Below are 12,734 nucleotides of genomic sequence, written 5' to 3'. Positions count from 1 at the left end.
GCTCCTGCCTACGAAATCCACGGATACGACCAGCCACGCATCGCACAACAACTCAAACTCCATTGTCGAGTAGCTCGCCATCCTTCGTACTCTAAAGAAAACAACATAGGGTTCGAAAATAAGCTCAATGACATTTGACTGAACACCTGCCGAGCGTGGTGTCCACCATGGAGGTTGTCTACAGGGGAGGGAGTGTACCTGGGTTCAAACGGCTCCAGGGTGGACAGTGCCGTCGTAGAGGCGAGCGGGCGCATCGGTGCTGGTTGCGGACGTCCGGCAATGCCTCTGTGGCAGCCAGAGACATACATCAACGGCGGCAGAGGTGGACAGTGCAGATGCAAAGCAAGGGGGAAAAGGGACGGAGTGGAAGGAAATGGGATCGGGAGGGGGGATCGGGTGGGCCAGGGGTGTCGGAGTCCTACGTGTCTGTCGCCAAACTCCCGCAAAACTCCCTCCCACTTTATCTTCAATTTGCGGAAGACAACACGTCCGGACCGATACATGCCCACGTTGGATGACTTCGGCGGTCCGAACGTATGCGGGCGGTTTGAGGGTCGGCGTCGGAGATGCCCCAACCCTTCCCTTATCCCATGGCTTTCCAAACGTGCCCCTAAAACTTAACTCCAATTTTGACGAGTTAAAGTTTTTTGCACCTAGCACTTCCCCGAAATTTGTAACTTCTCAAAAACTCAAAGCACAAATAGTTATTTCAAACTCAAATTTAAACTAGATTAGCATATAATTTTTCAAATGTACATAACATCCACTAATGTATATACATTAGGAAAAAAAATTCTAGAACACATGTACGCTATTTGAATCTGGATAAAAGGTCTATCAGTCAATGAAGTCGATCGATCTAGCCAGCACCTGAGATGGAGCTAGCCAGCACCGGAGATGTAGCACACAGAAACATTCTATACCATGATAAATTGCATTGAGCTGAGTTAGGCACAAGTGAGCACGATGGATCCACTCTGTCCAACTCTGCTCAGCATCAGAGACAAAACTGACCGGCAGATCTACAAATCCAGCCTATACCAATGCTTAATCATCTTCCAGTTCCAGTGACAATTATCCTCCGTTTACCTACTCGCAATATTGTAGTACACATTTCGGTGCTGCCAATACCTAATCAGCTGTGGTGTTCGGTATGCTTGTCGGTGCTACACAGGTGTGTCTGCTGAAACTATGATTGGTGTTATTTTGTTGGAAAACCCACAGAAGTGCTTGTTGCGAACCACTAACAACACGATTTTTGCAGCTGCTAAATCTCAGAAATCTGAAAGAAGCTACTAATGAAGGTTATTATATGCTTTGTTTCTAAATATAAGTCTTTTTTAGATATTTCAATACAAACTACATACGGATGTATATAGACATATTTTAGAGTGTAGATTCACTCAGTTTGCTCCATATGTAGTCCCTTATTGGAATCTCTAAGAAGACTTATATTTAGGAATGGATGGAGTACAATGCAACTGCTTTACTTCTTTCCTAATGCTAAGGATAGCAACACCAGGCATGTCTCTGGATGAAGCAAATTGCACTGAGGATAATGCATGATGTTGTTTCGCGGATTACATTTGCATTCAATAGCATCTGGAATTGTACAACTTCTGCTTCACGTGCATGGTAAATTAATCAAACAAATGTGCTTTTGGTATGTCTGAATTCAGAAACTATCAAGAATTTATTTTCCCCAGCAGTGTTACAAACACCTCATTGCACCATTCAAGCAAAATACTCCCTCTTTAAACTAACATAAGAGCATTTAGATCACTACTTTAGTGATCTAAACACTCTTATATTAGTTTACGGAGGGAGTACATTCTAAACACTGAAGCAATTCCAACCAGGAATCTTTTAACTGGAATGGACTTTTCAGTCATCCCTGATACACCACTATGTTGTTCTGAGGTAAACCATCCATATAATTACTGGTTTGCTATTCAGTAACATTGATACAACACCCTACATATAAAAGACACTTTTCTGTTAAGGGCACAGCATCTGAGGCTAACAAGACACCATTTCATCTTAACAATTGCACAGAGGAACACACTAATGCAGAGAGGAGCAGCGATGAACACATGGGCATCACTATGTGGTCAAAACTGTTATTGGGATGTATAAACTCACCATTATCCAGATGGCGCGATAGACAATCAAGGCCAAAGTGTGACCACCGATACAATATGACGATCCTTGCCCTCATCGAACGGCAGGTAGACATATGAGCTTGCAAATTCATTGTAGATCTCTCCAGTGAGCTCCCCATGCAGCGCACGGCAGTGCATATACAATACCACGTTGATCACCATTCCATACAGCATCATTGCAGCCAACATCGCCGTTCCAACCATGGCCTTGACCACAGCCGGCGCCATGCCAGCCCAACCGGTGGCAGCATCATATGTCTCCATGGCCACCCCACTGAAACCCCAGAGTACTACCCCAATGCCTGCGGCTAAGACCAAGAACGCGGAGAGCGCTGCCAGGCGTGCCCCGGAGAGCAACCGGCAGCTCTGGCGGAGCGCGGAGGGCCCAGCAGTGGACTCCACGATGGCTGCGGCGCCGGCGAGGGACCAGAAGGGGGCTAAGAGGGAGACGCCGAGAAGAGCAATACCTGTGCTAATTTCAGCGGGCAGTGGGAGGAGGGGGATAAGCAGAAGAGGGGAGGCCGGGAGGGCTGTGAGGAGGAGGCGGAGAACGGAAGCAGGCACGGAGATAAGCGAGGCGAGGAGCTTGACGGGGCGGCCGAAGAATCCGGCGTGCGCGCTGGCGGCGGCGGCGGCGAAGGCGGCGAGGTAAAGAAGCGCCGTCACGAGAGCGAGAAGCAAGAGGGGGTTACTCCAAGAATCTTGCGGGGATCGGAGGGAGACGGAAGGAGAGGCGCCGGGGAAGGGCGTGGGGAGGGAGAGGAGGAGGAGGGAGAGCGGCAGGAGGAGGCAGGAGAGGGCGAGGAAGTGGCGTGAGTGGGCGGAGACGAGGCGTAGGGTGGCACCGGCCGCACCGGCGACGAGGTCAGGCCAAGGGAGAGAGGGCAACGAGCCAAACGGCGGCAGCGACGGCGGCGGCGGGAGAGAATCCATTGGTGGGGTGGGTGGACGTGGGGATGGAGAGGAGACGTGTAGAAGAAAGAGACCAAGAGAGAGTGACGGGGGCTGCTGGACTGGTCGATTGTTTTGGGCCGATAAACGGGAGGCCCTATGTACCGGCAGATTCCATTTTTGTTGGCCCAATGCACAGCATAGATATCCAATTTTCCTGTTTCTCTCTCTCTCTTTTTCTGTTCTGGGCTTTGGTGCTGTTCTGGTTTTTTGTTTGATCCGGTTTTCTAGCCTTTCTTTGTTTTTGTTTTTTAGGGTTGCCTTTCTTTGTTTTTGAACTTAATCAGCTCCTCATTAATTATTTTTTCGGGAGACTGTTGACCTATTCATCTTCAATCATGACAGTATAACGAACAACAGATAATAAGAGTTACATTATCTATCAGAAGAGATATTAGAGAAGGCGAAGCATCCTCCACCAACTATTACAACCAACACGTATTTTGCTAACTTTGCTGGTCATGGGCAACAAGATTTTTCCCCCTCCAATACAGGGTTAAAACTTAGTAACTGGAAATTGATGTGCTATATGATAGCGCTTATCAAAGATGGCAGCAACACTCCCTGAAGAAACTGCTCCAACATTGAGTGTGTTAGTCCTCGATGTTGTCCGGACTCACCACAATTCTGTTGCAACCCGTTGCTTGTGCAAGCGACAATCCAAACCGAAGAGCATATGCTTCAGCCATTAGAGCGTCTGCACTCCAATCAATCTTTCAATTACCAGCGACAATAAAATGTCCCTTTGAGTTTCTCATTACAGCTCCAGCTGTAGCCTGAAGCATGTCGATGTTGAAACCAGCGTCAACATTTAATTTAACATAATCGAGGGCTTCGGCCATCCCCAGTTTTCTCCATGGGGTTTTTCTCCTAGTGATTTTACGCCACTCCAACCGCAAATCCAGTGGTTTAAGCATTGGAGGAGGAAATCCAGGACTGATTCTTCTGCTCAATCAATCTCATAGGGATTAGCCATGACCTCTTCGATGTCCAAGGATGACCACACTTTCTTTGCAAAATTGCACTTAAATAAAAGGCGCTTCATATCTTGCAAGCGCACCAAGTTTGAGAAACATGAAGGGTTCTCCTAACAACAAGAAATTATCTTAGCAGGGCATGATAACTTCCAGAATTTTCACCAAATTACATTTGTTGTGGTAGCACCCATACCGTTAGCATAATTTAGTTTAGCACCAAATTGTCTTTTTTTTTTGCTCTCTCTTGCTTTCCCCCCTTTTCAGTTCCTTTCTGTTTTCTATTCTATTTTATTTTTATGTTTTAGCTTATGTTCCTTCGTTTGTTTCTATTATTCTTTTCTAACTTTGTTCGTCTGTTTTTGTCAACAATTTCTTTTGTATAAGTATATTATAAGTGGATCGGAAAAGATTAGTTACTCAATTTTTTAGCAAAAGTTAAATAATTGCAACTTACTTGCATCTTTTGAAATCAATGAAACTAACATTTTTTAGAGGCAAAAAACTAACATTTATACATATATGTATATCAAGTATGGTATATTGCTCAGCATGCTTACATTTAAGATTTAGCAACAAATCTGGCGTCGGATTATTTAAGCATGGCAAATCTGACACCCTGGTGTTAGATTTTTTAAGCATGGCAAATCTGACACACGAGATGGCAAATTATATCGTCGCGAGCATGACAATTTCCTTCAGCTCACATGGCAACTCCTCATTGAGCAAGAATGGCAAATCTTTGCCATGCTCATTTTTTTTCGCCAGGATTTACCACGTTTGCTAAAGAAAATTTTCTCCATAACTATCAAACATGTCTACATACATTTGATTTGGAAAAAAATACTCCCTCCTCGGAAATACTTGTCATAGAAATGGATAAAAATGAATGAGAACTAAAATATATCTAGATACATCAATTTCTCCGACAAGTATTTTCAGGTGGAGGGGAGTATATGTTAAAACATCTTATAATAGTAAACGAGGGAGTATGTTTGAACAATTAGCTCCATGTTGACATAGCAATATCAGTAAACACTTGACAACCCTTTTACACCGTTTAATAATCCTAACACAGCCTCTCCGGTTCGACTGGACTGGATATTGATCGCGGCCGGCCCTCAGCAAAGATTCGTCGTCCAGTTGACATTAGTTGACCTTCTTGCATTGATGTTGGCATCGTTGTAGATGTTGCCCGGATGACTGCGGGCACGTCTGCTGCCGGAGCGCCGCGAACGAGGCATTGATGTTGGCATCGTTGTAGATGCGGTCGTGGAATGTGGTGCACCGGGCGTGCCCGATGGTGTGCGCGCCGGACAGCGCCGTCATGTCCCGTGGCGACAGCCCCTTGTTGCCGAACATGGTGATGAGGGTGGCAAGGCTGGAACCCGGCCCCGGGAGGTTGGAGTTCGCCGCGCTCTGGCTTGCGTTCAGTGCGTCGCGGCGGCCGAGCTGCACCGTCCACGTCGGGCCCCCGAGCTGCATTGTGGACATCAAATAAGTTCAAAATGCTACTCATAGAAAAACTTTGCTTGACGCGGCAATGGTGGATGAATAGTGATTTGTTAATTACATACCAGGTTGACGCTGTCCCGTGCAGCCAGGGCGACGATGTCGGCGCAGGAGACGACACCGCTGCAGGACGCCTCGACTTGGGCCTTGATGGCGTCGATGACGTCGTACCCGCGCACCGAGTTGGCGTTCGGCCCGGCGTTCTTCTCGCCGGTGAAGCTCGCAGTGTCGTCGAGCAAGATCGACGCGTCGCAGCCCTGCGCAAGAACGTACACTTGGAGATGAGCAAAGCAAATCAACTAGGAGCACCACATTGCAACTGAGGAAATGGCACCGGTGTCTAGCTCACATTGACGAAGCAGTCGTGGAAGAACAAGCGGAGGATGGACGCGCCCATCCGTGGCTCGGCCGCCACGGCCTGCGCCGTCGCGGACCGCACAACGCTCTGCAGGCTCGGGCACTTGCTGTCGTAGAACCTCGTCGACAGCTTGCCGCCTGCAGCGCCGGCTAACAGCGGGGCCAACCCGACAGCAACCATGAGAAAGCACCTCACTGCAGCGGCCATGGCGCTGGACCTCAAGAACGGTACAAGCTAGTGACTAGTGAGTCTGGTGGTTGATGAGAGGGGAAGCACGTAGGAGGGTATGTATAGCGGTCCGTGTTTCTCCGGCTAGCTTGCCCGTGCTTGCATAGTGGCAATGCAGGATCCAGCATGGCGCCATGGCCGACGCTGAACTCGCGCTGGATTAGTTGACTAATCTGCACGCCGGAAGGTGGCGGTGGGCGGATTAAGGTTGGACTGTAGTGCTGTTAGCGCTAGATCAGATCGATGTGGAGCGCTGTGGTTCGGTTTGGTTCGGTTCGCGCGTGTTGGTGAAATCATGTTTGTAAACTGCAACTTGGACGCCAAGAATAGTGCACCCTGCTCGTCTTCCGAGACAAACAGATCATGTCTGCCCACCCAAGCCAATCAACGCTCGAATTTCTTGTAATAATCCTAATCAGTAAATCAGTAATCACACTTTATGCTTCGTACCTACTCTCAGTACAATACCGATGCCTGCCTGACGACCGATGTTCGGTACGCTTGTCAGTAGTAAATACATGTGTGCCAGTGAAAGTTCTGCACTGGCAGTGTGCTTCACTCGTCGACATTTTGGGATAGCAACAAATCATCCGCTCATTCAGGACTGACGTAAAAACTGCGGGAGCTTTGACACAGCCAAACCATTTTGCAGTACTTTCTGTTTCACGGGGAAAACGGATTTTACAGTTCTAATTACCTGAAGAAGATACGTGCCCAAGGAAATGTGCAAAGCTAGTTAAAGAAATGTACGTAGTGCTGTTTGCTGGAGCTGGTCATCAGTAAAGGTTGACGACAGAAAGGGCACGGGCCGACGTATTGCAAGGCGACGATGAAAGCACCACTCTTCGCAGGCAATGTGGTGCACTACGGCACTAGTGCGAGCTCACCGACAAGTGATAGCCAGGGCAGCTACGCACGCAAATTGTTCGAGCACCCGGGGCCAGGAGATGTACTCGTGTGATGTAAGTTTTGCTGAAAAACGTTTATTTTTGTCTTCTAGGTACGCGGTTTCACTTTCTATCATTTCACATGATTTTCGGTAGTACTGTCTTCTACTACCTCTGTATCATATGTAAGACCTTTTTTAACACTATGACTGTGTCAATAAAATGTCTTATATTTTAATACATGGAGTACTATACTAATCTCCTCTGTTTCAGTCAGAAAAGTGTAGGCGCTGCGCAATTCAATCCTGCTGAGAACTAACTACACAACCTGATTATCAGTCAGGCCGCCAAGGATAATTCTCCTGTTCGCGTCAGCCGGTCACAATCCCATAAATACGTGTGATGTTAAGTTCGTGAGGCAATCCTTAACCACCCTTAGTTAACCTTCCTGCAGTTCAGCCTGACCTCCGTCGGCGTCCCGGAGGCCGGCATGAGGCCACCCATCTTGACCATGGCCTTGGCGAAGTCGCCGGCGAATATCTTGCCGTTGCCGCTGTACTTCCTCACCAGGGCGTCCTGCGACCCGCCGTTGAACAGCTCCTGGTCCGAGTGCAGCAGGCCGCGCCGCGCCACCAGGTTCGTGTAGTAGGCGTTGTCGAACGTGTCCGGCGTCCGGTCGTCGAACGGCGCGAGGTTGCCGTCCCCGCCGGCCTGTGGGCACGTCCGCTGCCGCGCCGCCGCGAAGGTGGCGTTGATGTTGGTCTCCCCGTAGATGCGCCCGCGGAAGAGGAGGCAGCGCGCCCGCCCCACGGTGTGCGCGCCGGACAGCGCCGTCATCTCGCGCGCCGAGAGCCCCTTGGCCGCGAACGCGGAGACGAGGGACGCGGCGCTGGAGCCGGGGCCCGGGAGGTTCGCGTTGGCGGCGCTCTGGGTCGCCGTGCGCGAGTCCTTCCGGCCCAGCGGCACGTTCCACGTCGGGCCCCTGAGCTGCCGTGCAGATTACTTCGCGTCAGCACTTAGCAAACACACTGCGAGCTGTATAAGGTATTACCACCGGCGGACCGGGACGTGCACTCACCAGGTTGACGGCATCGCGGGCTGCCAACGCGACGATGTCGGCGCAGGACACGGTGGCCTTGCAGGCCGCCTCGACGCGCGCCTTGATGGCGTCGATCACCTCGTACCCGCGCACAGAGTTGACATTCGCGCCGGCGTTCTTCTCGCCGGTGAAGGTCGGCGTGTCGTCCAGGAGGATCGACGCGTCACATCCCTGGGCGAACAAACAAGCATACGCACGCGTGTCAATTTAATCAATCTCAGGGAGCTAGCCTGCCAGGCAGAGCCGAGGAGAATGGAGAAATGCGACCGACTCACGTTGACGAAGCAGTCGTGGAAGAAGAGCCGAATGATGGAGGCGCCCATCCGCGGCTCCGCGGCGACGGCCGGCGCCATCACCGACCGCACGATGGCCTCCACGTTCGGGCACGTCCTGGCGTAGAACCTGGTGGAGAGCTTCGCGTGGCATGGAAGGATCACACAGAGCCAGAGGAGAGCGGCAGCGACAACGCAGCCCCTGGCGGCGAACAAGAAACCCATCCCGGCCGGCCCTCTCAGCTCAGTCAGCTACTGCGACAGAACAGAGCACACACAGTCATAGAGCGGCTTCAGCAATGGATGCGGCCGGGCTAAGTGGCAGAGAGAGACGCTAGAGAACAGTGTACTTTATAGCGCTCGGCCGCTGGTCGTGGTGATCGTCTCAGTACTGTGCTAGTAATCTGAACGCACGTAGCGGAGGCGCACTGGGTGATTGGCTGGTTGACGAGAATGCATGGTGGCCTTGAGAGGCTGCGTCTGTGCGCGGCGCACCATGGTGCGGGTTGGCGTCCAACACCGGCGATCGAGCGGCTACGGGGTAGGGTCGGTCCTCTCCTTTGGGGAACAAAGCCGGAGCGCGACCGGGGGCATCATCGCTTTGCCCTCGCTTTCTTTCCGTCTTTGCGTGGTGTGCGAAGGTTCGGAACATGGCAAAAAGCAGCGTCTTGGCTCTGGATTTCAGCGGCTTTTGCTCTGAGTAGTACGTGAGTCGGTGAGTGGGTGCCTTCGATTGATAGCTGGTCTTTGCTTCGACACTGAAATTTCTGTAAGCCTAATTAGAGCCAGACCTAAGGTAATCCGTCCATCTATACGTCTGCGAACGAGTCCGGGATGCAACCTCAAACTTATACTCAAACATGCAACCTAATAGATAAAGGGAAACGTTTTCCGTCGGCACACCGGCCGAACCGTTCCGCCGGTTCGCACGCCACGCTGGCAACGCGCCCGCGTGATCCCCGCCTCCTTTCTTACATGCCTCCATCCCCTACCTTCAGCCTACGTGCGCGCACCTCCCCTCCCCCGAGCTGCGACTGGGCCTCCACGAACTCCCTCACCGGCGGCCAGGCGCTCCCTCGCCGGCGGCCAGGCGCTCCCTCGCCGGCCGCCATGGCTGCCTGCTGTCATGGCCAGATCCATCCCTAACCTACAGCCTTCAAGGGCGCGCATCCCCTCCCCTCCTCCTCCTCCCGGGCAGCGACTGGGCCACCACAAGCTCCATCGCCGGCGGCCAGGGCGCTCCCTCGCCGCCCACCATAACTGCCTGCCCGCCATGCCCGGATCCACCCCCGCGTATAGAAGTGTTGCAACCATCACCTAAAAAAGCTTCAACGGCCATTCAAAAAAGCTTCAACCATAGACATAGAAAGCTTCAATGGCACTGCACAACAAGGGGGAAGCTGCAACCATAGTTGAATTTTGCTACCACCGGCGAAGCTTTTTGCTACATCCATCAGGCGGAGCTCGGACCCTCGCGACGACGACAACGATGTTTTGCTGCAACCGTAGCAGGATTTTGCTACAACTAGCATCGTTTTTTGCTACCACGGCAACCGGCGGAAGCAGCGACCAGCAATGCTTTTCCAGCAAATGATTTTTGTCCCGGCAAAACCCAGAGCTGGAACCAGCTTTTGTTTTTGCTACAACCTGCAAATCGAGAGCTGGAACCAACAACATTTTTTGTTGGAATCAAAAGAAGCAGGGGCTTCAACGGATGTACGTCAGAGCTGCAACCAGTGCTGAAAAATGCTACATCCGGTAGCCACGAAAGCTACAACCAGCTTGAAAAATGCTTCAACTGGATATGAGGTAGTTGGGGGTCGGCATCTCGCAGCGACAAAAAGCTGCAACCGGCTTGGAGGAAAGCTACAACGCGCTTCTAAAAAAGCTTCAAACCGAGAACGGCTAGCTAACAATGGTGAGCGGCGGCGACGGAGCTGCATGGGCGCGCGGTGCTGCGACGGGCACGCGGCGAGCTATGATGGCGGACTGCGACAATGCTGGAACCCTCACCCGGCGATGCTGCAACCAGAGGGAGGGAGACACGCCCGGCCCGACGGAGCTGCATACGGCGAACGCCCCAGGTGAGCTGCGACGGCGAGCAGCCCCGGCGAGCTGCGACGGCGAGCTGCGACGGCGAGCTGCGACGGCGAGCGGCCCCGGTGAGCTGCGACGCGGCGTCCAAGGGCGAGCACGAGGAGGCTGACCCGCGGAGATCCGTTTTTTTCCTGCGTTTACGCGTGCGTGCGGGAGGAAGAAGAAGCCGGGGGCGATTCGTTTTTTTTTCCTGGATCCAACGACCCGCGCGGCTCACATCCAACGGCCTGGGCTAGACCGGCCGAAACTTTCGGCCGGCGCACCGGCGCCTATCAGCGCCCATAGATAAAAGGGCGAGGCTATACATCAGTCCATTGAAAAAAAAATTAAGGCATCAATCGATTTTCATCTTCCAATCTTCATCGTTGGACCTTGGTCGAACACCCAGAACTTCATCTTCAACCTCGAACTCAATCTGCCCTGAGCCGCCGCCGGCGCTCCTCGCCACCTCGCCCTCCCCGAAACCATCCCTCACCGCCAGTCTCCCGCCGCCCCGGGCCATCCATCTACACCACCGCCGTCCACCACCGTCCCCACCCCTAAACCGTAAGATAGATACTGGGATAGCCTCTCCGGCGAGCCCCCACTGCGGCTGTTTCTTACTTCCCTTCGGCGCCTTCTTTCTTCTAGAAAAATCGACTGACCCAAATCGGATTATCAGCCGACTGAAGTTTACTAAATTGTAGATAAAACTAGTATGCTACTACTTGTCATCGGAGATGTAGACAACCTTCATGTCGGCATTGCCCGATGGACATGCCTCATGGTCGTTGGCCACCTCCTGCAGCTCCGGCTCCTCATTGGACTTCATGTCCGTCAAGAATTCATCGACCTCCACCCCCGATTGCAAACCAAATAGGCCTGCACCGGTAGGGATACAGATGGCATGCCTCGCCCCACACTAGCGCTCCTGCGACGCGCCGCCCCGGTGCCCGTGGCCACCATAGCCAACGACCAACCCCTCCTCCCGCGGAGCAGCGCCTCCTCATCGTCGCCGCGGTTCCCCCGGGGGTTCCCCCTGCCGCTGTTCGCAAGGTCGAGCCTGGTAGCATCTTTATTTCCGCAGCTGGCGGAGATCTCGTCGAATCTGCGTGTCCGGGTCGCCGCTCCGCCATTCGCGGCCTGCGTGGCCGCCCCTGATGTGGCGGGGCCGTCCCTCAAGGTTCGTTTTGCTGCCACTGATGCTCGGATGGAAGGCACTCCTCCTCTCCCCGTCCAAGGTGCCCATCGGCTGTGCCTCAAATCTCCGTCAGCTTCAATCTTCAAGTCTGCTGCTGCGGTGAATCCGAGGCCGCGCTCTACCGCTGTCAACATCGAAGAGGATGGGTGGCGCCTCATACGCCCGCCTTACTGGTGGAGGGAGGGCCGCTCCAACCATCAACAGTCGAGCCGCAGGTCCGCGCCTACTTTTTCCACCCCGGGGAAGAAGAATTTCGTCAAGCACAAAGATCGTACTTGCCACCGTTGCCTGCTCAAGGGACACTGCAAGGCGTACTGCAGGAACCCATTTACCTGTCTCCATTGTCATCAGATCGGACACCGGGCTTGGAGCTGCACCAACTCTCCGCCGTCATCCTCAACGCCTGGGGCTACACATCCGTTTACTGCTAAGGCCCGCCATCACAACAGGTTGGAGGTGGCGCCGCGATGACAACGGCCGGCACCGACGTGACGATGACCGCGACCGGATGGGTTAGGCTAGGGGCCGCAGGGACCAGCTGGACGGCATGCGTGGAGACTGCCGCCGTGATGATCGAAGGGACCTCTCACAATGTAGTGGTGTCGGGCGGTCTAGCACGGCGACAGACGAGGCGCTTGTCCGCTCGCCACCGCCATCCCGTTGCACCACCTCTGAAGACATCATCGAGATCATCCCCATGTCTCTGACCCCTGGGTGGCTACAGAGTGCCAAGGAATGCCCCTCCGCTAGCTGGGCAACTTCACCTCGATCCCCACCTCCGCCGCGTCAAGCCGTCAGCTCCAGGAAGATCACAATGAACCTGCAACACCTGCGCTTCCTTCTTCGTCTGCAGAAATCATAGCCAGGCACATCTCTTCGCCTCATGAGATCACCGCGACGCCAAGTCCTACACCTGGAGATGTCATTGCCACACCAAGTTCTACAGAGGTCATCACCACTCACAGCTTGTCGCGTGACAGTCAGCGCACCCCCATCTTAGTGCCATGGCTGCCG

At 53.0% G+C, this 12,734-nt stretch overlaps 3 protein-coding genes across 3 annotated transcripts; all 3 read right to left on the bottom strand.

Moving 5' to 3' along the window:
- Positions 1-1,864: 1,864 nt before the first annotated feature.
- LOC123161190 (uncharacterized) lies at positions 1,865-3,176 on the bottom strand. Its single transcript, XM_044579038.1, has one exon. It carries the CDS (start codon positions 3,093-3,095, stop codon positions 2,169-2,171), a length of 927 nt encoding a protein of 308 aa, XP_044434973.1. The 5' UTR covers positions 3,096-3,176; the 3' UTR covers positions 1,865-2,168.
- Positions 3,177-5,236: 2,060 nt separating this feature from the next.
- LOC123158112 (peroxidase 4-like) lies at positions 5,237-6,321 on the bottom strand. The gene is made up of 4 exons (XM_044576231.1): positions 6,289-6,321; positions 5,949-6,191; positions 5,665-5,856; positions 5,237-5,566 (listed from the first exon to the last, which is right to left on the bottom strand). The coding sequence occupies exons 1-4, from the start codon at positions 6,319-6,321 to the stop codon at positions 5,237-5,239; spliced, it is 798 nt and encodes a 265-aa protein (XP_044432166.1).
- Positions 6,322-7,277: 956 nt separating this feature from the next.
- Positions 7,278-9,018, bottom strand: LOC123161576 (peroxidase P7). Its single transcript, XM_044579381.1, has 3 exons — positions 8,447-9,018; positions 8,151-8,342; positions 7,278-8,059 (listed from the first exon to the last, which is right to left on the bottom strand). Exons 1-3 carry the CDS (start codon positions 8,666-8,668, stop codon positions 7,508-7,510), a joined length of 966 nt encoding a protein of 321 aa, XP_044435316.1. The 5' UTR covers positions 8,669-9,018; the 3' UTR covers positions 7,278-7,507.
- Between the last annotated feature and the right edge of the window lie 3,716 nt (positions 9,019-12,734).

Source organism: Triticum aestivum, chromosome 7B, assembly GCF_018294505.1.
Source record: "Triticum aestivum cultivar Chinese Spring chromosome 7B, IWGSC CS RefSeq v2.1, whole genome shotgun sequence".
Lineage (NCBI taxonomy): Eukaryota > Viridiplantae > Streptophyta > Magnoliopsida > Poales > Poaceae > Triticum > Triticum aestivum.
This window is presented reverse-complemented; position numbering and strand designations above follow the sequence as displayed.

Coding starts and splice junctions, on each gene's coding strand:
- LOC123161190 (XM_044579038.1), bottom strand. CDS start 3,095: ATGGATTCTCTCCCGCCGCCGCCGTCGCTGCCGCCGTTTGGCTCGTTG.
- LOC123158112 (XM_044576231.1), bottom strand. CDS start 6,321: ATGGCGCCATGCTGGATCCTGCATTGCCACTAT. Junction 5,857..5,948: donor TCCACGACTGCTTCGTCAAT/GTGAGCTAGACA, acceptor GTTCTTGCGCAG/GGCTGCGACGCGTCGATCTT. Junction 5,567..5,664: donor CACGGGACAGCGTCAACCTG/GTATGTAATTAA, acceptor TCCACAATGCAG/CTCGGGGGCCCGACGTGGAC.
- LOC123161576 (XM_044579381.1), bottom strand. CDS start 8,668: ATGGGTTTCTTGTTCGCCGCCAGGGGCTGCGTTGTCGCTGCCGCTCTC. Junction 8,343..8,446: donor TCCACGACTGCTTCGTCAAC/GTGAGTCGGTCG, acceptor TTGTTCGCCCAG/GGATGTGACGCGTCGATCCT. Junction 8,060..8,150: donor CCCGCGATGCCGTCAACCTG/GTGAGTGCACGT, acceptor TCTGCACGGCAG/CTCAGGGGCCCGACGTGGAA.